This window comes from Toxotes jaculatrix, chromosome 19 (genome assembly GCF_017976425.1).
Source record: "Toxotes jaculatrix isolate fToxJac2 chromosome 19, fToxJac2.pri, whole genome shotgun sequence".
NCBI lineage: Eukaryota > Metazoa > Chordata > Actinopteri > Toxotidae > Toxotes > Toxotes jaculatrix.
Genome location: NC_054412.1, coordinates 4,060,164 through 4,085,928, shown reverse-complemented (window position 1 = coordinate 4,085,928; position 25,765 = coordinate 4,060,164). Strand labels below are relative to the sequence as shown.

Here is a 25,765-nt window from a genome sequence, read left to right as displayed (position 1 = left end):
ATGAATTGTTTATGGTTCTCATCTGAGCAGACATGGAAAGTTACTAAGTGGATTTACTAGTATTTTAAGTACTTAAAAATAAAATCAGAGCCAATTGTACTTAAGAATTTTTACAGTATGTTTTCTGCTACTTTAGACTTCCGCTAGACATTTCATTCATCTTGCAGTGTTAACTCCACCACAATTATTTGACAGCAACAGTTACTAGTTACATTATAGATTTAGACTTTAGATCCAAACATTAGGGCTGAGAGTAATGATTATTTTCTTGATTCCTCATCTATCCATTTGGTCTATGAAACACAATAAATAGTTGTGAATACGGGTTAGGGTTTTCCCACCGCCCAAGGTGACATGTAAAAACTGCTTGATTTGTTCAGTTCAAATCTCAAAGTCATTGCATAAACTATCACATATGACAAAGAGAAGCTGCAAATGATCACATTTGACACTTTTGCTTTAGAGGTGGCTGAAAAGACACCATCAAAAAATAGTTTGATAACTGATTAATATTCATCCAAACAACTAATCTATTAATCAGCTAATCACTGCAGCTCTTCAAAACAAATTAACTCCATAAAAAACATGATGCGTTGTTCTAGATAAGACGTAGATATTGAAGGAGGGGGTTTTGTTTTGTTCTCTTTCGGAGAACATGAAAGTGAGAAATCCATGGAGGCATATAGAGCAATGCTAAGATGTATACGACAGTTTTTAGTGCTGGTGTAACCCCAGCACGGCCCTGTACTGCTGCTAGCCTAGTTAGCTTACCAGCCACTGGGTCAACTGACATGACAGCAATTCCTCTGAAACCTAAACCGGTTGTATTCGCCATTACAGGGCAGCCAAACCAAAATAATACTCGTGTTTTGTTATTAAAGTCGCAGTCATTTGAAAAGGGGTGGCACTCAGCCAAGAGCTCGTAAAGCTGCACAACTAGCTTCCCAGCTAACCTGTGAAGGCCCGGAGAGCCGATGCATGCTGATAGCACAGTGGCTAACCAAATATGTCCTACCATTTCCAGCTGCAGGGTAGTGTCAGGCGATTATCCCAGCTGTCAAACTAGTCAAAATACTAACACCGGCGCCTGTGTCCCCTGGTCCTCTTACCTATGGTGGAGATGAAGGTTGTGTTGAAGGCGTCGTCAGAGAAGCGGAACAGCACACAGGTCTTCCCCACGCCCGAGTCTCCGATCAGAAGCAGCTTGAACAGCAAGTCGTACGTCTTCTTCGCCATTGAAAAACAGCTTGTGTTTACCCAGATAGATACAATAAACGGATAATCTGGCACGCCTATGTGAAGTCTAAAGCCAGCTCCTTCGCCAAACCGACCAACCGCCCCGCTCCTCTTGACTGTTAACAGTTAACAATCTGGGATTTGTTGATTAGCTTGGCGAGCTAGTTGGCTAAATACCACCCAAATAACGTGTCCGTAGACGTGTCCGAGAAGATATTTCCCGAGCCCAACTGTTTTCCCCCTTACAGCATGAGAACAGAAAGCAAAAATAGGATCTCCTCCCGTGTGATTCCTCTTTTCCACTCTTTCTTTTCTCCCACACAGTCGGGACAAAATGGCTCCTCTCTCTCTCTCTCACTCTCTCTCTACCCCGACTCACTCTTTCTTCAAACTAACGGCGAGCTAATTCAAATTCTCGGCACACTCCGTCATTCCAGAGCCCTGCCACAAGCTCGATCGAGAGGAATTTGGATGAAAGATCTCAACTTGAAAGTGTGTCAAATTCGCTGTCCGTGTGGAGTTATTTCTCCCTTTCTTTCTGGAGAGATTAGAACCGAAATATAGACGACCGCCGTCGCCTTCGAATGGGAGCCTCCACGGCGACACCCTGGGCCCACGGCCACGCCCCTTTCACCGCCCCTTCTGTCAATTTTCCGTGCTGCGATTGGTGAGTGTTGCTGTCATTCCATTAAGCGCCCTAATATGATTGGCTATGCTTGTGTACGTCGAGAGGTAAAAGGGCGTGTCTTAGAGTGACAGAAAGGGCAAATGCTACTGCGCATGTTTCTCAGACATTTAGGCTCAAATCTCCCTTTGCTTCAATATAAGAAATGACTCTAGCGATCCAATATGGCGGCCAGTTTCATGCGGATCTCCTTCAGCCGGGGTGTGTTTCGCTTTTCATGGTAAGCTGGCATTTGATGCGGTGACTATCCCAGCTGTGAGTCAGGCGAAGTGATGTCATATTTAAGAACTAATGTGCTTGTTACGGGCGTTTCCCACATCCTCTGCTTTGTGAACTGTAAGGACGTTTATCCTCTAGAGTCTCTTAATAAGTGAGAGAGTTAATGCATGTACACATAATTACTGTAGACTTGGCTTTGTGGTCGTGTGTGTGTGTCTTTTACTCTTTCCTTCCGCCTGTCAGAGTAGTTTGACTCTCAGACACTCCTTAGGAATGCTGAGTATGCCCTGCTTTCTACTGCCAAGTACGGACTTGACACGACCGAAGACAGAAAGCTATAAAGCAAGACAGAGAGAGAAAGAAGTCAGAGAAAAGGAGGGAATGAACTAGAGTTAGAGGAGTCTGCAGCCACCCCTGGCAGCTCTGTGCTCATTATAACAAAAACCAACTGTTACATAAATGAACCAAAGTATTGGAAAAACTGAAACTCTGACCCTATGGTGCAAGTTGGATCACCAGCTGGGAAAAGTGAACAACTGCCCAGGGGCCCCAAAAACCCCAGGTTTACTCCATATCATTTAGGTCTACATAATCTGATTAATCAGAAACTTGTTAGAAATTTGCACCACTTGAAATACAATATCAGCTATGCCAGGTCCTCCATCCTCCCATCATCTGGCCTTGTCTTGTAGAGGGGTGTTTTAAAACTTAAATTATTTTAACTAGACTATAACTAGAAACATTCATTCATCTCATTCTGGATTGAAGTGGTGGACCAAATCACCAAAGAACAGACTACCATTTCAGATCAATGTCACTAGCATGACCAAACCACGAACCAGCCCATGCGTAGCTTAAAACATTAAAACAGAGGTTAATTTTTATTTCAGCCTATATTCTAACTGTATCCTTCCTCCTTCCTCCTCCTCCTCCTCTTCCCCCTCCTCCTTAGTGAAGCAATCTTTGTTACGCTAATAAATCATGTCTTAACACAGAAATCTTCCCAGATCAGCGTGCATTCCTGAATTGTGCTGCATGGGGCCCCAGGGTTCGTCTTACACTCTCACAAACAGCCAGAAACTACCACTGAAGTGTCTTCACTGTTCTGGCAGTGATAGTTATGTACATTTAAGGGAGGAAGTCTGCCTTCACATGTACCTGTTTGACAGGTAAACCAGAAGACCTTATAGTTCTTTAGGTTTTTTTTTTTTTGCTTTAAACAACAATACTGTTGCTTTAAACAACAGTATTGTTGTTTAAAGCAACAATACTGGACTATTGATCAACATGGTATGCATGTTGATCAATAGTCCACAAGGACACCCTACACTTATGTTTAGCTTGGAAAATTGCTGTTTTCCTCAACAGTAAACAAACATTTTATTCTATACTAGAGCTAAAACAAGAAGTCAATTAATTGTTTAGTCATTTAAGTAATTTTTCAAGCAAAATTCCAGCTTCTCAATTAAGAGGAGTTTCTGATTTTTTTTGTCTTTGTGATACTAAACTGTTTTATCTGACCTTTTGTCAGATTTACCTTGATTCTGTTTTATCTGTTCTTTCTTTTTTTTGTCTGATTTATGTTAACCTTTGGTTGTTTGCCTAGTTTTAAAGATCTAACCAGGGTCTGAGGCTGCAAATTTGCTTTGGCTCGGATGGTGACAGTTAAAAAAACAAATAGACCAGTAAACTTGCAGTGGGGTAACAGTGGGTAAAATAACCATACAATTTAAGTAAACAACCCAATAATAATAATGCAAACAAATAACACAACGCTGAAGTTTGAGTGAAGGAAGTAGGGAGTCAACTTTTCTGTAGAAGAATCTTCAGATTTCCTTTTAGGTTATATTTCCTTCTTGTAGAAGACACGGGGAAGAAAGTTAAATGTTTGATATTCTAGAGATCTAAATATCTTTCATCTGGGCGTTTTTCAGCTGTTTAGGTTGACAGGCAAATATTCCTGGCATCTTATTTTCCAGTCACATGACCCCACACACTACCACAAGTCTACCTCGAACTCGGTGATGTGCGCTTCCCTGAGAATGAGTCATAAAAGGTGATGCCACAAGCAAGGGGATTTTCACTGCACATGTGTGTAACTTCTCTGGTTCTGCCCCATAAAATGTCAACAAATACCATACAAGCCTAGAATATCATTCAGTCAGTCACTGCTATTTTGCAGCCAGATTAAACACGTCATGGTGAAGTGACATATTGAGTGTTGTTAAGTTGTTTGTGTCTGCCAGGTCTTCCACACACGAGGGTAAATGCAATGTGTTGAATTCCCCGTGTGGCTGAGCCTTCCCCCTTTGTGGTCATTCAGGCCTACATCGGTAGTAATTCATTGAATAACACTGAGGACGTCACATATTTAGATCAGGAAGCGGTGGTATGGAAATTTTGGTGGTTTCATAGGGAATCACCCAGAACCACCACGCCCCGCGCACAGTGTCACCTCTTACGTTTCACCTGGAAACAGTTATCTTCGCTCGCATGAATCTTCTGACCTCCTGTGGTGACTTTGACCAACTGCAGGTCAGAGTGCAGTCCACTGTTATTTCACCAGGCGGCGCTGTTGTGCCATATTTGATTGAGCGTGTTGGTTAAAAAAGTCCTGTAATGATTAATTTTGCATTGGGCCTCTTGTCCTCAATTTGTGCCGCTTTGGGAGCGCAGTTGTGTAAGAAGTGATGGGAAATCAGCTTGGATATCTCACTGATGATTAAGGGGGATACCATTCATTTCTCTGGGTCTAATTAGGAATGAGGAGTAAATAATTGTCTTCGTTTAAGTGCACCACACAGAGAACCATGACAGTACAGAACAGTATGTCGACTACTGATTCGCCTTTGTAGTATAGAGTTTTCAACATTTTAAGACTGAATTAAAATCTTTGACTTACGGTTTATTCAAGACAGTGATCTTATTAAACTGATGTAAATTGTGTTTCAAAGCACATGCTTATCATATCTATAACTGAAAGTATGACTAATTGCTGTTTATATTGGAGGTTATTTATAATCATGACTGACTGACCAGATCATCGGCTAACACAAAATTATCTATAAGCACAAACTGTCTGCAAAAGATCAGAGCTTCAGTTCCACAGATGGCAAATAAGTCAGGTTGAATTTTGGTCAGCTGTGTTTGAAATAAAGCACAGGACATCTTGAGTATTTTATCTAGATTTTAATGGTCCAAACATAGAAAACGATCTGGAACAAATGGATATAGAATATACTGCATTTGCTGTCTTCATGCAGTATCAAAGAATTTTTCCAAAATTAAAACTACTGACAGTAGGGGTTTTAAATTGTACGTCATATATTATGAATAAATTAAACAAACACAGATGTTCAAATTTAAGTTGTAAATTGTCTCTCTCACGAGCTGGTGGCAGGCTTGGACTAAAATCAACTCTTAGAGTGGGAAAAACTTCATTTCCCATGGTCCTTTGTTCCACTCCGCAGTGATGTGGGGTGTGGTGGTTGAATGACTCTGTGTGTGTGTGTGTGTGTGTGTGTGTGTGTGTGTGTGTGTGTGTGTGTGTGTGTGTGTGTGTGTTGCGTACAGGAGGAGGAGAGGGAGAGCTCTGTGTCTCCGCACAGACCGAGAGCCGCAAATCCACTTCGGAGCATCTGTGAGCGGAGGACGGGAAGATGCAGACAGCGGTCTGTGGCGGATCTACCGGGTGTTTAAAATCAAGACGACACCAGCATGATTTCTGAACCGAATGTTTTTATTAGTATTCCGGTTGTGTGGGATGTCTTTTTTCACCGAGTGAATCTGGACGTTTAACGGGACCGCAATGGAGCGTCGATCCAACGCGTGAGAGCTGCGGACCGTCTGTCTGTTCTCAGGCTCGTATTACAGACAATAAGCAGGGGATATTAGCCATTAGAAACAGTGGCACCTCATCATTTGCACTGGTAATTAGAGGAGTCTGTGTTAGTAGGCACTGGAGCCGTTTTCCTTTATGACATGACCAAGAAGCCATACTGAATTTGTTATTAATGATTTTGAAATCAGTGGTTACACAAGTCACAGGCAGAAAGGAGGACATTCATCTCTGATTAAGGGCTTCATCAGGGTTTCCAGCATATTTTGATGAAAGTGACATAAATTAAATTTGTTAAAACGAATCAGAGGGACGTCATGTCAAAAAATAAGAGCAGTGAGTCAGTGAAGGTGGTAGTTCGATGCCGCCCTCTGAACCGGAAAGAGGAGTCCAATGGGCCTGCAGGAGGCGTTGTGCAGATGGACCTGCGGCTCGGACAGGTGATCCTCAGAAACCCTCGCGCGCCGGCCAGCGAGCCCCAGAAAACATTCACATTTGATGCAGTTTATGATGCAAACTCCAAACAGCGAGACCTGTACGACGAGAGCGTGCGGCCTCTGATAGACTCAGTGCTGGCGGGGTTCAATGGGACCATATTTGCATATGGACAAACCGGAACCGGAAAGACGTACACCATGCAGGGTGTGTGGTTGGACCCAGAGAAACGGGGTGTGATTCCAAACGCTTTCGACCACATCTTCACACACATCTCCCGCTCGCAGTCTGATAAGCAGTACCTGGTGCGGGCGTCCTACCTCGAGATCTATCGGGAGGAGGTTCGGGATCTCCTCGATCCTAACCATGCCAACGCCAGAGCCCTGGAGCTTAGAGAGAGTCCGGAGACCGGGGTGTACGTCCAAGATCTTACATCGTGTGTTTGCAAGAGCATCAAGGAGATTGAGGAGGTGATGAATGTGGGCAACCAGGCGAGGGCAGTTGGGGCGACAGACATGAACGAGCACTCATCCAGGTCCCATGCTTTGTTCTTGATCACGGTGGAGTGCAGCCAGCCTGGACCAGATGGGAGGAAGCACATTCGCGTTGGTCGCCTCAACCTGGTGGATCTGGCCGGCAGTGAGCGCCAAGCCAAGACTGGCGTCCAGGGACAGCGCCTCAAAGAAGCCGCCAAGATCAACCTTTCCCTTTCCGCACTGGGGAATGTGATCTCAGCACTAGCAGATGGGCGCAGCGGGCATGTGCCATACCGGGACTCCAAGCTGACTCGGCTGTTGCAGGACTCTTTGGGCGGGAATGCAAAGACGGTCATGGTCGCTACCTTAGGCCCGGCGCCTCAGCACTACGACGAAACCCTCACCACCCTCCGCTACGCCAACAGAGCCAAGAACATCCAGAACCAGCCAAGAGTAAACGAGGACCCTAAGGACGCTCTACTGCGTGAGTTCCAGAGAGAGATCGCTCGCCTCAGGGCCCAGCTCAACCACAGGAAGTGGAGGAGCAGACAGAAGAAGGAGCAGGTGGAAGGCGAGGGCTGGGAGAGAGACGAGGATGAAGAGACAGAGGGCGAGGAGGAGGAGGTGGAGGTGGAGAAGGAGGCAGAGGAGTACGTGAAGCTGGAGGAGCAGCGGCTGGAGAGGGAGAAGGAGGCCATCAGAGAAGACCAATTCCTGCTGGCTGAGGAGAAGCAGAGGCTGCTGGGTGAGAAGGAGAGGATGATGGGGGATCTGAGGAAGGAGCAGGAAGCCACCGAGCAGCTGACCGCCAAGTACAAGGTGAGAACTTAAACCTGAGTCCAGTCATAGTTTGTTTGTATTGTCTCTTTCTTTCTTTGTTCCTTTCTTCTTCAATTCATTCTAGACAAAAACACACAACAGATAAAACGCTATGTACATTCAAAGTGCAGAGTATAAAAGTCCCATTCATTTCTCCATTGACAGCATTAGGGTGACTTACAGAACCAGTAATGTCTCTTACTTTCCAATTCTGTTGACAAAACAAGGTCCATTAGTAGCTGTTCTGGAGCTTTTGATTCATGATCTTCCACCGCAGATAAAATGTGCCCAGCTGTCGTGGACCTGCAGATGTTCAAATTTCCATTTTCAGAGCGTTTTAAGGACTTCTGGTCTTCGTTTGGCTCATGAGCTGAGATTAAAAGTCAATTCTTGATCTTGGAAATAGCAGTTGGTCAGAATGATCTCACCTCAAGGTCTGTTTAAATTTGGATCTTTAATGGACACTGAAGTTTTTAGGACACATAAAGCCAGTGATTGCTGAAAAGATTGATTTTAACATTTATAATGTCAGATGTGTTTGGTCTAATAATCTGCGTGGCGCTGAAAGCAAAAAGACTAACTTCTGTTCCATGTTCTCAATAAATCAGACCCTCACACACACGCACACACACACACGTGTACTCAGTTGAAGGAGTCAGATTAAGGACATGTGGTTCATGGGATTATCATGTGTGATAATCTGATGAGCTGTTATTAAGTGACATTGTGGACACTAACCCTGGGAGCTTCATATCTAATTACACCTCAGTGTGTGTCGTGTGTGTGAGAGTGCGTGTGCTTTATAGCCCAACCGTTACTGAACCTTTCGGTGCGATAGGGAGACAACTTGGCTGTCTTACTGGTTCAGATCTGATGTGTGAAACGCAGACTTTCCACCTTTACAGATATATTACCTAAATAACCTAGGCTCCAGTGGGTTAATCGAGTGGTCAGTTGACAGTCCTACAAAGTCTGTCAAGCTCCACACCCCAAGTTCATAACACAGGCTTTAAAGTGCCAAACATGAACTGCTGTGTCCTCAGTTGGAGTCTGGCTGGGGACATTTGCTGCATGTCATTCCCCATCTCCCTGCCCTCATTCCTGTCAGCTCTGAACTGTCTCCGCCTGAAGTCTCCCAGCCCAACATGAGATAACCCTGATGACCAGAATGATTCATCAGGGTCATGTACTTGTATGTTAGAGAGAGGGGACACTGACTGTTCTCTGTGTACTAGTTTGTTTGGTACAACTCTGTTTAGTAAACACTTAGATTATAACTAGGTCATGTTTGAACTTAACAAATAGCTGATGCAGCTGAGTCTAGTACTCGTACCAGTGGTTCCAGTGACTGGTACAGTGTGTGTTTTTGTTCCTGCTGTCCTTAATCCACAGTCTGTTTGTGTGTCTCATGTGTCCAGACAGGAACCGCGGTCATTGTAGCTTCAAATATCAGTTCTCCCTTTGCCCTTTTTCACACACACACACACACACACACACACACACACACACACACACACACACACACACACACACACACACACACAGACCCCAACACACAGCCGGCAATCAAAGACAGAGTCAGACCTGCGTTAATTACTTGCTCTGATTCATGGGCGCATCCAGTCAATAAGTCACCCGTGCAGAATGACTGCAGCCCATAAAACTGTGGAGCTACAGCCTGGACTGTCCAACACGAGACACTGCTGGATCAGCTTACTGAGCTGCAGCAGGAAGCCTGAGGCTCTAATGTGAGGATGTGAGGAGGTGAGGAGGGGAGATATATTTTCAGCGTCACCTCTGTAAGAACAAAAGAGGGTTTGTGCTTAAGAAAGAAACTCCCTGCTTCTATCGTGTTTTTCTCTTATTGGTTTGTGATGTTCTGTTTATTTTAAGAGCAATAAAATGTTGTACTGTAAATTTTTTTGGTTTACCCGCTTTTCCCTCAACCTACCTTTGAGTCTTTAACAGCTCCCAGAGCAGAGGTGTCATTTTGATGTGTGGGGAAAAAAAACAAGTCTGTGTAGGCGGAGAGAGCGATAGCAAGAGGAGCAGTGTAATAACCCACAGAGAGAGAGAGAGTTTGTACAGTTTGGAAAAGGTTACAGTAATTTCTCAAAACACACTGTGTGTTATTGTGAATTACATTCTGGTCTGTTGAAGCTGTTTTTAGGGGACAGATTGATCTGTTTGCCTCTTCTACAGTGGCGAAATGGTTCAGATCAATAACGTGATATTGACAGAAGTGTTTTTCTGATTCTGACAAATGTGCGCAAAATCACATATAAATGAATCCAACTGAACTGAAATATGTGGCTCTAAAAACCAACTCTTGCTATGTCATTTTGATGGACTGAAAGCTTTATTTAAAATGCCAGTGGACAGTAGCTGCGGTTACGTGTATTATCTGTTGTATTTGGCTGAGAACAATATGTTTTTGCAGCTTATATGGCCAATTATTTTTCCCAGCAGTGAGTGAAGGTTTGAGGTCTGGGATAGTCCCATGACACAGAGATAATGTATATCCTAATCCTGTGTTTCTGTGCGAGGCTCCTCATGTTTCTTCCCGTCACGTCGTCCTCCACAGCACCGTGGGCCCGATGCCGTTTTGTGCTCGACCGAATAAAATCTTGTGTGATCACGCTGCACTGCTCAGGGGGTCCCGGTGTTTGATGCTGACTGGGTGGCCACTGAGTGATGTCAGCGCAGAGAATCAGCAAAACTGCTTCTCCTCTCCCCTCGAGGAGGAAGATGATTAAGGAGAAGAAGTATTTCCTGCCTTTGATGCATCAGTTTGTCGCTGCTGGTTTAAAAGGAAACCTGAGTAACCCCAAAGCAACATTTCTCATGCAGGAAAACAGATTAATTCGCTTGAAAGCATACGTTTGGTTGAAAATGGTCCCCAGCAAAGGCGCTGTTTACTCCTGTTTGAGTGATGTTTGCTAAAACTATGTATTTGTGACCTGTTTTTAAAGATATACGTCTTTATAGAGAACCAGAGAGCTTGGGGCACAGTGCCACAGTCACAGGAGTCAGAAAGTTTTAAGAGATGGACACATAGTTGGTTTTCATGGCATTCGATATAATATAGAATAATGCCAGCATTCTTCTTTAAAGAGAGAGGCTGACCAATCACAGTTGTTGCACTCTGCATGATCATGACATGTCGTTACGTTTCCTGGGAGGCAGCCTACAGCGTAGGCTTCGTGGCAATTCTGCACAAAGCTATAAATTGGCCTTTAGGAGACCTCAGCCTAACTTTGCTTTCTGATTGGCAGGGACCAATATTAACCCACCAATCACAGAATCTTTCCTCAAGGTTCCATTTTACTCTCTGCTCTCCTGACCAATGAGCGAGAGGTTGCTAGGCAGAGAGTCAGAATGAGAGGAAGAAAGAGGCTCTGGCTGGAAACATCAGTGGAAATGAAGATGGAAAAAAGATAGGATCAGAATGAAAAGTGGTCAAGTCCTTTCTCTCCTTTCCTGTCTCTCCTCTGCCTCACACACACACACACACACACACACACACACACACGCACACACACAACAAATGTAAGTAGGTCAGAAACCAGCCTTGTGAAGCTGTGTTGGGTCAGCTGGTGTTTCTGCAGGGTGCTGTTAGCTAACTGGCCTCCAAGGTGCAGCGCTCCATCTGTGGATTGTGCTGTAATGTTGGAGCAACTGTTACGTAGCTGCTGTCTGTTCTGCTGGAGCTGCCACCAGCTTTGATTTTACACGAGAAAATATAATGTCGGACGTCCTGTCGGCTTCACAGGTCAAGTATTCACAACATCACAGGTTCAGAGCTAACGCTTGACCTTATGCGCATGTCACCTTCTTGTTTTCACCATTTGTCATTTGCTGTAATGTGTGAAAAAGCTGAGATAGAGGCCACTAAATCTGACACATCTCATTTTTCAAGGGCCACTTGAACCAGATTCTGAGGATTGTGATTTAAAGCGATAAAGCTAATAAGTTTTATTAGCTTTATTAGTAATTATTGATATGATATGATACGAATGAAAGTGCAACTGGGAGAATGTGCCTCCTGAAATCGATGGTAATACGATCTACTACTGAGAAGACGTCTCACTCTGTTGGAGTTTTTGGATCTACAAAAACGCTCAGCCCACATGTGGTCGCACAGGGGTGTTACAGAGTGAAGGTTCTTCACTTAAAATCAATCTCTGGCTGAGTGCAGACAGCAGGGCGTCTCAGTCTGACAAATTCAGACTTCAGATTTGGAAAAACCTGGAGAAATGCAACCTTATGTCATGAAAAAGCGAATAGAAATCATCAACAGTAAGATCGATAGTGAGACTGAATTACTGTTTAATTTAACTTTATTATTCAGTCATGTTCACGTCAGCTGATGGGTCTCATCCACACTTACAGCCAGTTTTTGTGGCCGTCATTGTAGCTGTTTCTTTGTCCCGTTGTTTTTGTGGATGTCGCTGTTCTAATGGTTCAAGCACAGGAAGATGAAGTCCCCCGTTCTTAATCCTGCCTAAGAGCTCTGAATAGATGGTGTTTTTCCAACCAAGGAAACAGTTGTCACTGAGCACAGGAGCAGAAATCCTAGAAAACTTAGTGAACTGTGTGGAGCAACTAAGAAGTCTGGGATGATTTTTAATTAAACTAATTCCAAACACCGGAAATTGCTTTTTAGGGACATCGGCCTTGTCCTGTCGGGGTTTATCCATACTGACATACTTTGCTCTTAACACTGAGATTGTTAAAATTGCAAGAAATTGAAGACACTGATGTGCCGACAGCATCTGTGTGACTCAGCTGCACAGATGTGGTGTCTGTAGGGCTTGATATCATCTCTGATTGACTTGGTTTGGATCTAAATCATCACATTGCTGTGCCAGATTAGGAACGACGTTTCTCATATGCTTGTAGCAACAATGCAGTGAGCAGACAGCTAATAAAGTGAGTTAATAAGGTTTCATAATCCTGTAAATGATTAAATAGCTGACTGGGAGATAATGGCAAAGAAACATCAGTGTGTGACTTTACTGAAAATGAGGATGGACATTTTCCATTTAAATCAAATTACCAGTGACTTTGTAATCGTCATCCTATCACACCATATGATGCTGTTGTTTCCTGATTTACTTTGTGGACTCAGTCTTTCTGGTTTGCATTGGAGATCTCATACATGTTCCAAAAACCTTGAGTTGTGCACATTTCAGCAAAGACTTCAATTATTTTATCACCTTTACACTAACAGGTTTTGTTATGTTGTATTTGGCACCTTTTTTTGACATAATTAAACTTATTGCACCTCTGAGCAGCAGCTTGTCATAAGGAGGATGCTGTTTCTGACCCTGTGGACTATTCTTAGATCCACTTTTCTGGGTCAATACTGTGCTGCCTTCCTTCTTCGTACTGTCTCTCACATTACAGATGTCTTTTTCTTTCAGCTTGTCTTATTCAAGGTTTCTGTTGGTCCTTAAAATCAATTTGAAATGTATTAAAGCTGTCTAAGCTTTAGACTCTAAAATATGCTTTAATTTTTATAAGATATAACTCGGATTGTTTTCTCAACTGCTGTTTCTGAGGTCGAGAGTGAACCTGAACGCCATTAAACATCACGATCAAACGCTGCTTTATGTTTCTCTTCCTCACCGTCCTTCAGTCCATCTGTTTCTCTACCTTTGTTTTGTAAAGCATTTACTGGCTGAGCGATCAACCTGCCTTGTCTCCAGCTTCATTTAGTAATTTTCCCAGAGAAGCACCGTGGTAAATAGGTCAACATCATGCATCTTCAATTAAAAGTGTGAGGTCAGTCTTTAGAGATGTTACTACAAATACTTGCAAATTTGGAACAAAGTGAAGAAGCTTAATCTGTGGGAACAGGAAAATTAGATTCGGACAAACCTCTTTCAAGAGTGTGAAGCTAATAAATTGAGACTAAGAATAAAAAAATCTCCTATGGCAAATTGCCCAGATAAAGTCTGTGCTGGGAAACACTGGGGTATTTCTCTCCGATGCTTTTGATCCTTTGATTTCTTTTGTAAGGAGCCTAAACTAGATGTTGCATTGTCAGCCCTGACAGCAAACAAGAGGGAGAGTTGGCCTGAGGCAGGATGAAAGTTGAATCTTTCTTACTGATTCTAGATCAGCTCATGTAATTGTATGAATTATGACTTTATGATTGACTGATTTTTTTTTTTTTTTTTTGCCATTCATGCCTCTTCCAGTCTTTGCTGGCTTGTTATCGGAGGAAATTGACACTGACTGTGCATTAAGGTTTTTCCTACATCCTGCCAGCTGAAGTTCAGCCAATCAGAGCGCATGGTCAACAACAATACCCACTGCCTCATAGGAAAAATTGCTAGCATAACACACACACACACACACAGATACACGTAGAGGCGCACATACATGCATGGCTTTATGGGTAGAATGCCTGTTTCCTGTTTATATAGCTGCTTTCCTGCCTAATTAGAGGAGAAAAAAGGCTGGGCAGAGACAGGCAGGCGTGTGTGTGTTTTTGTGTGTGTGTGTGTGTGTGTGTGTGTTTGTGTGTGTGTGTGTGTGTGTGTGTGTGTGTGTGTGTGTGTGTGTGTGTGTGTGTGTGTGTGTGTGTGTGTGTGTGTGTGTGTGTGTGTAGAAAAGGGCTCATCGCTGCTCTCCATCTTTCAGCATGGAGGCCTGCGTCACTGAAATATTGATGAATCCACTGTGTGTGTGTGTCGATGTGAGTTTTTCATGTTTGTGTGTATACATGATGTCTGCATGTGTGTTCACTTTAAGTCGCAGGATCGATGGAGAGCCCTTTCTAAAATAGTACACTCCCCTCTGTCTCAAGAAGACATATAAACAGCGAGAGTGAGAGAAATGTCTGCACGTAAACATAAAATATTAAATATATGTTTATCTTGCAAGGCACGGAAAGTGAAAATGGCTCTTTTGGTTGGATGTGAGATGTAATATTTTGCTAATGTAACCACTGTAGCCTCATAAAATATACAAAACAATTATGAAAACATATGAATAATTAATTAAACCGTTTTTATGCAAGCTGTGTAAAGACTTCAATGCATAAAATTAGGTAAAAACAAACCTCCAGAGCTTCTTGCTTTCATCTTAAAGGAATAGTTTCATACTTTGGAAAATGCTGTTTTCAACAGGACTCTCATTTCTGTCTGTTCAGTGTGACGTAGTTAGCTTAGGTTAGCATAAAGACTGGGAACAGTGGGAAACTGCTAGCCTGCCTCTAAACAAAGGTAACAAATATCCACCAGCATCTTTAAAGCTCATTAATTCACACAAAATATCTTGTTTTTCTAATTTGTATAGAAACAGAAATGTCAAACCCACATGTTGTGTTTTTAAAATAAAAATATGAGCATCCTCTTTTCTCTTTGAATACATAAACAGGAAAATAAGTCATATTACTAAAGTCTTGTGCGTATTAAGTTTCATCTGGCAGGATAACAGGATGTTTTCCAGAATGATCTGTGGGTTGGGATCTGCTGATTTGCAGTGTCATTCACTGGATCTCCCTCATGTGTGTGTGTTAGATGCGGGAGATGATTGACAGCGAGTGAATGGTAATGAGATCCTAGGTGGCTCGTTAAGTGCCTCTTGCATCGACCGGGACTGATGTGAAACAGATTCTCAGAGATGACCTGACCTTTGTTCTCTCTTTCTCTTTCGCGCTCTGTGTCTCTCGTCTTTTCCTATTTACCTCTCCCTCTCTCTTCGTCTGTGTTCCTAACTCTGTCTCTGTGCCGCACGCCCGAGACCTGTTGTCGTCACGTTGTATTTATAGCCCACTCGCTCCCAGCAGGCCCCGGCCTCGCCGTGATTGGCTGGCTGATGCGGACGAGCCGGCTCAATATGCAGCGCCTCCCGCTCTCTTCACTTTCCCATCAGGAAATGAATCAGTCACAGCCAAAAGAATTTGAGTGCACACTTAAAGGGCAGATCATACATCCACGCACAAATATGCAGGCTGACACTCACACACGTGCAGTCACAAGCTCCGGGAAAAGTGTAACGTACTTATAAACGCTTCAGTGTTTTCTTTTTCTCCTTTTAGTCGTCGTCCTGCAGACTCCACAGCTCAGGAGATATTGACCATCTTCAGACTTGAAGCAAGATTATTTTTTCTGCATTGTTCTGCAGCAGAACAAAGAAATATCTTTTGACCCATCAGGTTCTTAAAATGAGACTTTAAAATGAAATTTCTTCCTCTTCTTCTTCTTCTGAAACAGTTATGAGTGTCTGTAATCAGTGAGAAGTTGTTCAGAATCAAAATTGCTCGCATGTGAAAGCTGCTTTCATCCGGACTCGTCAGTGAACGAGCTGCAGTTACAGGAAGGTTTATAATGACATGGTGGACACATTTAACTGTGCTGTGACCTCTGGAGAGCATCAGCCACCCTGACTGCATCTGTGTGTGTGTGTGTGTGTGTGTGTGTAATGACTCGAATGACAAGTGAGTGGTCTCTCATGTGATTGAAGGTCATTTGGACTCTTCACTGAGTCATCACTCCTCCTCCTCCTCCTCACTCTTCCTCCCCTTTCATCTTCTCTTTATCTTCACATCTCAGACATGAAAGAATTTGACCTGAGCATTAAGCACATGATTCAGTTGTCCTTACTTTTGACCCTGTGTCGTCAGTTTGTTGATTTTTTTTTTTAACTAAAAAAATGTAAATATTCTGGGGCTGTGTTTTCTGTTTTTTAACTCTCTCTCTGGATCTAAAGCTCTATTTGGAAATCGGCCATGGGAACTCATGACCCAGAGGCGGCAGTAAAATTCCAGGATAAGTCAATTTCCCTCAAATTCTCAACTCTGATTTCACATTAAGTCAAGGGAGGATTAAGTTTGTAGACTTTACACTTCATAATGGTAGATTTAGATATTGTGTGTGTTTCAAAGATTTAAAATTTCAAGCTAGTTTTAAACCCATAGTATTAATTCCCCTTTGTTCTTAAGCTCCTCTGTTTGTTTATTAGCTTAAGCCGATTGTGTTTGCCTGTACTTAGATGAAGATCAGGTAATTCTATAGGGTTTTCCTGCTTCTTTCTTGTCCACTGTGTTTAACCAGCCTGTCGGGGGGGGGGGGGGTAGAGACATGGGACGTATGAGAGAGAGAGAGAGAAAACCCCTGACATGAATCATCCCTTTAATGAAGCTGAAAGAATATGACAAAACACAAAGAGCAGCAAAACAGGCAGACACACACACACACATACACAACACACACACATACACACAGGACACAAAGACCGCTCGAGACAAAGAGGCTTTCTGTAAAGACCTGCTGCAGACGCATCCTCTCTGAAGGACTCCACTGTACTCTGCATGAGTTAGAGTGTGTGTTTTTGTGTTCGCTCATATAATCAAGTGGACAGTGTGGTATGTGCATGTAATAGAGAATGTATAGGCTGCACACAGTTGTCACACACACACACAAACACTGTCTTTTTGTATAAAGCCCTGAGACTGGAATGTGGCCAGTATAAAATGGCCATGGCTCCTGTTTGCCCTCCTTGGGCCCCTTTTTTTTTTCTCCATTTTTTCCCTTCTCTTTTTTTAACGTTTTCCTCCTTTCTTTTCCTTCCCTCTCCTGTTCCTGTTTCTCGTCTCTCGTTCTTCTAGCATTTCTACCTTCTTCTTTTTTTTAAATTTCTTCCCTCAGGACAGAGCTCATTCATTCTCAGACAAAGGAAGAAGCAGAGTGTGTGTGTGTGCGTGCGTGCGTGCACAAATCACCTTTAGGACAGATTGCATCACCTCAACCTCAGGCCTTTTATCTCCACAGTAACCAGAGATGCTTTAACCAGAGACATGAATTTATAACGATTTTCCTGCTTCCTGCTAAAGTCTGTCAAACCCGGCGAGGGCCTTCTGACATCCAGTGCTCACAGCCTTTCAGAACAGGTGGAGAAAGGTGTTTCAAAACTTTGAAGAAAGTGATGTATTTATTTTATTTTTTAGGGGGAGAAAGAGGGGCAGCGTGGGTGGTCATGCACTGCTGTTTTTGTTTGTGGTTATTTACAGATAGCAGACAGCTGGGCAGCAGGCGGGAATAACTGACAGCTTGTATTTCATCTGGGATCTTCTCACCGGTTTGTTTCTGTGCATTTGTCAGGAAAACACAAAGGAAACTGTGAAAACCAAACCAGACACATCTATTTTCAAACAGCCTCTATGAAAACCAAAAGCCGAAAGTCAATGGCGATAAACAGACACGACCTCTGTACTGTGAATTTCATAGATTAGATTGATTTGACCTCAGTGTTGTTTCTTTACATGTGAGAAGTTGATTTAATTCATATTAACTCTGATGACCTCTGGAGGACTTTATAACGACTGATGTGGTTTTGTCTTATGAAAACACAGCCTGTGATGATGCAGCTAGACGAGTTTTCAGAGCGACTCGTGTCTGGGGTCTGACCGCACCGCACAGACTTTCAGCAGAGCTCAGCTGGTTGTGGCTGTAGTGTCATCATGCCGCTGCTAAGCTGCCCACTTCCAGCTCCATCTGCCTCATCAGCACAAAGTCTGCACTGACTGCAGCAGCTCCAACACACACACACACAACACAAAGACTGAACTGTTAGATGTCCAAATGAACTTTGTTTGACCTTAAGAAAAACACTCCGTCCTTATCCTTGCAGCAGACTTTTAGACACATGTTCTGGTTTTACTTCTGTTATTAATTCCAGCTGCAGTCTTAAGTGTTTGTCAATGGGCTGATTAAAAACATCTTTCCCTTTTGGTCATGATGACACCTTGGTTAAAGGGAGCTGATACCTGATAATGATGTTTTTGTTCGCTGATGTTTTGTCAGGCGATGGAGAGCAAGCTGCTGGTCGGTGGAAAGAACATCATAGATCACACCAATGAACAGCAGAAGATGCTGGAGATGAAACGGCATGAGATCGCTGAGCAGGTAAACCTGTGTGTGTGTGTGTGTGTGTGTGTGTCGTGTGGGCCATGGTTTGGTGATGGTTCATGTGGCATCATGGATTTGAGATAATAGCCTCGGGCTTTCCAAACAGAAGAAGAAATCCCTCCTGAAGTGGTCTAAGGACTGTGGCTCAGAAAGGAAAACATAGAGGTACCTCCAGCGGGCAAACCTCCAACACAGAGACACCTGTTGAACTCTGAATAAATAAATAAATCCCTCCTTGGAGGCCTTTCTCTGGAGCTCCCTCTGCTGCTCCTGAGACTGTTCAGTCAGAAGTGGGGGAGTCTGTATTTATTTTTATTATGTTTAAAAAAATTGCCCTACACGATAAAACTGCACACCTGGGCTGTATACATATGGTTTTATCGAACATTTGGTTTAATGTTTGTGAATGTTTGTGTGGATCTCCTTGCAGCAGGAGGCTTTGACATCCTCTATTCAACTACAGGATGAAATACTGGAAATACTGAAGCTCAGGTGCAGGTTTCAACAGGACTTGGGAGTTAAGGTTAATGTGCAAAATACCATGGAAAAAAAAAAACCGCTGACATTTTATTTAACGCTTTCAGACGCGTAGGGAGAGGGAGATGCAGCAGCAGATGTTGGTTCGGGACGAGGAGACGCTGGAGCTGAGAGAGACTTTCACTTCTCTGCAGCAGGAGGTGGAGGCCAAGACCAAGAAACTCAAGAAGGTAAAATATGTTCAGAATCCAAATACAACAGGCATGCACATATACATATGCACCAAATGCACACATACACACACATACACCTTCCTGTTTTTGTTCCTAATGTGAGTATATCCCTCTTTACCCCTGAACCCCTGAACCTTGACCTGGATCCTAATGACCCCCCCTGCATCGGACACATGCTCCGTCCGGACACACACTTAAATCTCAGTACCTCAAGGTTTGTCCTGCCGCCCCCTTCCCCTCTCCTGGACCTTTCCCTCCTTCCCTCTGCCTCCCTCACTCTCTGTCCACGCTTTCCACACTAACCATCTCCAATGTGTTTTCCCTCACTGGTTGCTCAGGATCTCCCAGTATCTCACGCCTAAGTCCTTCGGTGCGAAAACCCTAAACCAACAAGACTCCAAACCCTGTAAATCCTTCCCTGCTGCTCTCGCTTCCCAATCCGTTGCACTGCCCCAGCCAGCAGGACTAACCTCAAACAACCCATTGTGTGAATGTGGACGACCGTGTGACTAATCATCCTGTGTTGATTTTTGTTCCCCTGATGCCCTAACGCGATATGTGTGAGTGCCTTCCACCCTCCTCCCACTGCATGGTGTTGTCTCTCTGAGGAGAATGAAATGGAGAGTTTTTCACACTGTGCATTTACAGCTCGATGACGCTCAGAGGAACCTTCAGGTTTAGGAGCTTGTTGGCTGAGAAAAACTGGTTACTCATGAACTTTTTGTGGTGAAGAGCCAAACAGGTTTCTGCACGTCTTTGCTTTACCTTCCAAATTCACTGCATTTCATGAGCAAATTTGCAAAATGAAGGAAAGGCTGGTAATAGAGTAAGTTTTAAGCTGGATTTATAGTGGTGCATTGAATAGTCACAGCACAGCTACAGCAGCGTTGCCAACTCTTGGGCTTTTGCCACGAGACACTTGCTCCCAGGCTCTGTCTCTCTCACTTTCACATCAGTATTGGTGTTGTGATTGTTGACTTCAACATATTTTACATTTTTTTGTCTGAATTTAAAACCTGTAGTCATCACACAGGAGCAAGTATGTGGCTCCGTAGCATCTTTCATTACTTATTTAGATCTCATGACATGGTGACAAAGATTTCCAGTTTTTTATAATTATATTTTTTAAATATAAATTATTTTGGAGTTTGCTCCCACAAGCTTCTCATGCTGGCTCAAGTTTTCTGACAGTGGAGACGATGCTGAGCAGGTTGAAGAAAAGCCCAGTGATCTTCTTCTTCTTTTCTCTAACACACATTTAGAAAAGCCATCACACTGTAAAACAGTGAATGAGAGAATGTGAGCACTCGCTTTGCACAGTTCCCCCGAGGCAAACATTACCGTCAGTGTTCAATTTTGCAAATTAAATCAAAGAATATAAGCTCAGGTACCACAGAGAGTATAATTAAATCGCAATACAACTTGATTACATTTGAATATGCATTGGGTTAAACAATAAGTCCAATTCTGAGCATCAGTTTTTCAGCATTTTTTGTTTGCTAAAAAATTTACCATCACAACATAGAGTTTTTAACCAGCTGCTTCCAAGTAATCTCATTTTCCTCCAAAGCTTCACGCCGGCCGTGTTCAAATTCAGCCTGCGTGAAAATTCACCTGACCTGCTGTGTCATCTTTAAGGCCAGGCCAGGGCTAAAGTCAGGATTAACCTACTTGTGTGAAGCCCATGCAGGCAGCCCTGGGTGAAGTCAGAGAATGAACAGTGTGAAAGCTCAGGAGCGCAGGAGGAAAGAGGAGGAATGAGCTGCAAGGAGGGAGGGCTGCCATGTTGCTGTGCTCCTATTGGCTGGCCATTTCTCCAGACACCAGTGCCTCCAGTGCTGTTGCTATGGGCAACCAAGCTGCAGCGAGTTGGATACCAGTTCATCAGGAACTACACTGCGCTGGGCGACATTTCTCCTCCTCACGCTCTCCGTTTGTCTTTCTCTCGCTCCCTCTCTCCTCTTAGCTGTATACCAAGCTCCAGTGCATCAAAACGGAGATCCAGGACGTGAACGACGAGCACGTGAGGGCCCGACAGGAGCTGGAACAAACTCAGAACGAGCTCACCAGAGAGCTCAAGTTCAAGTGAGTTGAGCTAACATGCTTTCGTACACAGTTTTTATCGTGCAAATAAAGTCTTAGGAATCGCTCCATAATATCATGATATGACCTCAGATTAAAGCGTTGGTGTGTGCGTTGTGCACTTGCAGGTATCTGATCATAGAGAACTTCATCCCTCCAGAGGAGAAGAATAAGATCATGAACAGACTGACCTTTGACCCTGAGGAGGATCAGTGGAAGTCTCAGCCTCTTGTTCCTACTGAAAGGTCGGTGTGGAAGTTTGGGTCACTGTGTTCGATCAGTGGCCTGAGGTCGAACATGATGAGCTCAAAAAATGTGGATTTGGGTCAAAGGCTCATGACCTTTTGACCTTTGTCAACATACCTGGTTTTTCAATATTGCTTGAAATTCTTTTGTAGAAACTGAGATTCTGATATGAAATTACCATTTTCAGCATCGATTTCTAATTGATTTTTTTTTTTTGTTTCTCATTGATCCCCTCCTCTTTCTCCATCCAGTAAATCCTCACAGATGAAGAAAAGGCCGGCATCTGCAGTCGGATACAAACGACCCATCAGCCAGTACGCCAGGGTTGCTATAGCGATGGGAGCCCATTCCAGATACAGGGTAGGGGTGTGTGTGTGTGTTTGTGTGTGTGTGGTGTTACAGGATGTCGGTTGAATGGGAAGTTGAGAAGTAATCTGAACATTCATGTCCAATGATGTTATGATTAAAAAATAAATGTATGATGAAATAAATCAACTGTGGCAGTAAAATATTTCTGACGATGGAAAGAGGCAGGTTGTAAGTGTCCAGATCAGCTTGAGTTCAGAGGTGGCACATTTTTAATTGTGATCCACACCAGGGACCAACAGTCACAGCAGCAGAGGCCTTGTATGTGATTAATAGACGTTGAAATCAATTGTCAGCCAAGACTGAGACGATGAATGAGAAAAGCAATTTCCAGTTGTTCAGTAACTCGACTGCTTAGACAATTACACAAAGCATTACAGTAATCGTCAACAGGAGGATATAAAAGCATTCAACATAGGAAACAGTGAATGGAATGAGCCTTCACTGGAGAGCCAAGGCAGGCATTCAGTGGGTGTGATCCAGATGGCGTGCTTTTATTTGTCATCACTCACTTGTTGTGTGTGTGTGTTTCTGTGTGCAGGCTGAGAACATCATGTTTCTGGAGCTGGACATGGCTCCTCCAAACACCGCCTCACGGGATCGTCCGACGGAGGCAGAGCCGAACCCAAGTCCCTCTGTGGACAACTCGCCCACCAAGGACAGGGGCGTCCGCAAGTCTCGGTCCTGGTGAGCTGGATAGATCAGACGTCTGCAGAGAACAAATGTCAAATATTTGTTTTAAGTTTATTTTTTATCTGTATAATGTCCCACTCTATATATATTTGGACCACAGTTATTTAAAAAGCTAATGTAAGGGATCAGTGTTTCTGTAAAAAAAAAAAAAAAAGGCTGTTGATGAAATTCATCTATTTTGATTTATGATTTATATTATCCGCTGATGTCAATGTAAAATGTTTGTGGGGGTGAAGATCTACAAATAATCTGTTTTGTACATGGGAAACTGCTTTTACTGTTCAGCTTCGATCTGCTGAGTGTAAACGGTTTAGAGTCAATGCATCTCTAAATGGGATTATTCAGGATTAGCCACACCCTCTCTAGGCGGTCCTAATCTGATGGTTTATCTCTCATTTGCTCAGCAGCCTGTAATCTCAATGCTGCCGGATAATCTTATTAACCTGTGTCTAAGTTGCATGTGAAGACAGAGATTTTACTTTAACTGTATTTTCATCTTAATTTTTACTCCTTTTTCTTTTGCAGGTGTCAGACCCCAAAGTCCATCACTTCCTCTTCCTCTAATGTTTCTCTGGCGGCGTGTCACACCATCACACCCACGGCGGCACAGTAAAGCTTTAGTGAAGAGGGTTCTTCTTTTTTTAATTATTAATTTTATTTATTTTATTTCTCCGCTTCTTCCTCCTCTTTTCCTCTTCCTCTTTTGGCCAGTGATCCTCTGAAAGACTTCTCAGCGAGGCCTACAGCTGGGACACAAAGGCACACCACCATCTCTGCTGAATCCTGAGAGGTCACAGACTACTCTAATGGATATTTAATAAGGAAATTATCTCATGACAGGAAACTAAATGACCTTATGAACCTCAGAAACTCTGGAAAAGACCAACTCCTCCTGATCTACAGATGTAAAGACCAACCAGATCCCCTTCTTTCCTGCATGTTTGAGACCAAGAGCCTTGGATTGTCCTCTTTAACAACTGTCTGCAGGGCTGTACTGCCCAGACGGCTGTGTGTGTGTGTGTGTGTGTGTGTGTGTGTGTGTGTGTGTTTGTGTGTGTATGGGTGTTTGTACTGTACATACAGGGCTGTATGATCGCCTGTTTAATGTTTCTAATTGTGACCAATACAGATCCAAAAAGCTCACAAACCGCTCGAGTCCCCTGTAAGATATCGGTGTAAATATTTCATGTATTTGGGTTTCCTGGGGCAGGTTTGGTCTGTTTTGTGTGTAAAAGGTGGGAGTCCACAGTCCATTCAATCAGAGAGTTTACGTCTGTGTTGCCTTTTGGAGTTGAGCACAGTAGAAAAAACTGATGTAACATATGATGTGTGCTGTTGTTGGTCAGATGAGGCACGTTGAAGCCTGAATGATGACCTTTACCATGCCTGTTGTCTCGCATTGTTCCTCTGTCCCTCCACAGTGTCTGATATATACGAAATGCCTTACAATAATCTCAAGAGAATTAAAATACTGAGGCACGTCACACTTCCAAAATCAATTTGCTGGATTTTTTTTTTCTTTTTGTACCAGAGCAATGGAAAACACAGGGGCAGCTTAAAATCCTGAACCGAAGACACTTTCAATACAGATCCAGTCAAAAAGTAAGTGAACCCTTGGATCTTGAATTTCATAACTGGTTTAACCTCCTTTGGAAGCAATAACATCAAACAAGAGCTTGCTTCTAGTCAGTAAAACCCAGTCTGTTCACTGAGGGTTGACTGGGTGAAGTGGAAGCTCACCACACCGGCCTGTTGTTTGGGAAGCGGTGTGTAGTCAGGTGCGTGCAGTTTAGTGTCACAGGGTTCTTCACCTCCACGGGGTTAAGAGGAGCAGACAGTGGGGGGTCAGGCTGACTAATTACCACTGTATTATTGATGCCACAGATCCTGTTTCAGCTGAACCCCCTGCAAAGGTGTGAGACAGCCCAGAACAGCCCTTTACTATAGTGTGAAGGTACAACACATATTCCCAATATACTGCAGATTGCAGACTTTGTTTTCCACTACAACTGAGACATGACGCTGTCGTCCTGTGTGTACAAAATGTTTCATTACAACTGAATCAGCATTTTTAATGAACAGATTACTCATCTGATCTAAAGCAGTCATAAAATGTCCCAGAGACCAAGACAATGTCTAAAGAATTGTTTTGTTTGACCAACAGTCCAGAACCCAAAGATGTTCAGTTTTACAGTGACACAAAACAGAGAAAAGGAGCAAATCCTTACATTTGAGAAGCTGAAACCAAATAATGTTTGATATTTAGTCTTAAAGATGGATTCAGCAAAGGCTCCGTCTTCACTCACTCTGACAAAATATCTTACAGCACCAAAATTATCCGTCGATAACATGAACTAAATGAGTGGGAAGGGGTTAAAAATAACACAAACAAACACTTGCTGTGGTGCAAATTAGCATCAGATGCTGTTTTGAGTGAATTTAAATCTGTGTTAACCTACTTCCTTCTCTGTCTCAGCCATTTACATGCGCACACTGAGGATTTTATGTGTTTAGTCATCAGTATCTTGGTACATAATTGACCCAGTTTGTTACAAAAAAAAAAAAAAATTAAGACTTGATGTTCATGTTTGTGCTGTATAATAGAGATTAAAAAAACATGCAACTAAACCTTTAATTTGATGAAGGATTTACTGCAGGTGGAAGTGTTTTATTGTATGTTGATATGCAGTGTGTATGGAAGAAGACATTGTGTATTTATTTGGAAATATTTCAAACGTGAGAGGGGCCTACCAGACCACATGTCAGGGTGCTATTGGTAAGATTAAGACATTAAATAGTGATATACAAGCAAAATATAGAAGACGACGTGTCTACAATACAGAAAATAGCTCCTTTAAATGTTTAAGTACATTGTTTATTCTCATTGTGTCACTTCTACTGCCTCAAAATATATGTGAGATATGGTCTGAATTTTACAGACGACAGTTTCTCATGTGTCAACGTATTTGTCATATTATTCTGTAGAAATATCCACGTACGTTTCCCATCTGTGTCAGGGCTGTAAAATACTGTGCAAA

General features: G+C 43.1%; 2 protein-coding genes across 3 annotated transcripts in view; one reads left to right on the top strand and one right to left on the bottom strand.

The window, feature by feature from the left end:
• Nucleotides 1-1,798, bottom strand: part of rab10 (RAB10, member RAS oncogene family) — a 13,546-nt gene extending 11,748 nt beyond the window's left edge. The window contains exon 1 of the mRNA XM_041065164.1: nucleotides 1,110-1,798. Within this exon, the coding sequence (XP_040921098.1) occupies nucleotides 1,110-1,236 (127 nt within the window). The 5' untranslated portion in view covers nucleotides 1,237-1,798. The remainder of the gene's footprint in view (nucleotides 1-1,109) is intronic.
• On the top strand, nucleotides 1,792-25,765 carry LOC121200083 (kinesin-like protein KIF3C). Of its 2 annotated transcripts, XM_041065158.1 has the most exons (10): nucleotides 1,792-1,903; nucleotides 5,714-7,708; nucleotides 18,526-18,627; nucleotides 19,215-19,337; nucleotides 19,546-19,554; nucleotides 21,307-21,425; nucleotides 21,551-21,667; nucleotides 21,920-22,028; nucleotides 22,576-22,721; nucleotides 23,253-25,765. In XM_041065158.1, the coding sequence occupies exons 2-10, from the start codon at nucleotides 6,296-6,298 to the stop codon at nucleotides 23,338-23,340; spliced, it is 2,226 nt and encodes a 741-aa protein (XP_040921092.1). In that variant the 5' UTR covers nucleotides 1,792-1,903; nucleotides 5,714-6,295; the 3' UTR covers nucleotides 23,341-25,765. The 2 variants fall into 2 exon arrangements, with proteins under 2 accessions (XP_040921092.1, XP_040921093.1); XM_041065159.1 differs by lacking the exon at nucleotides 19,546-19,554.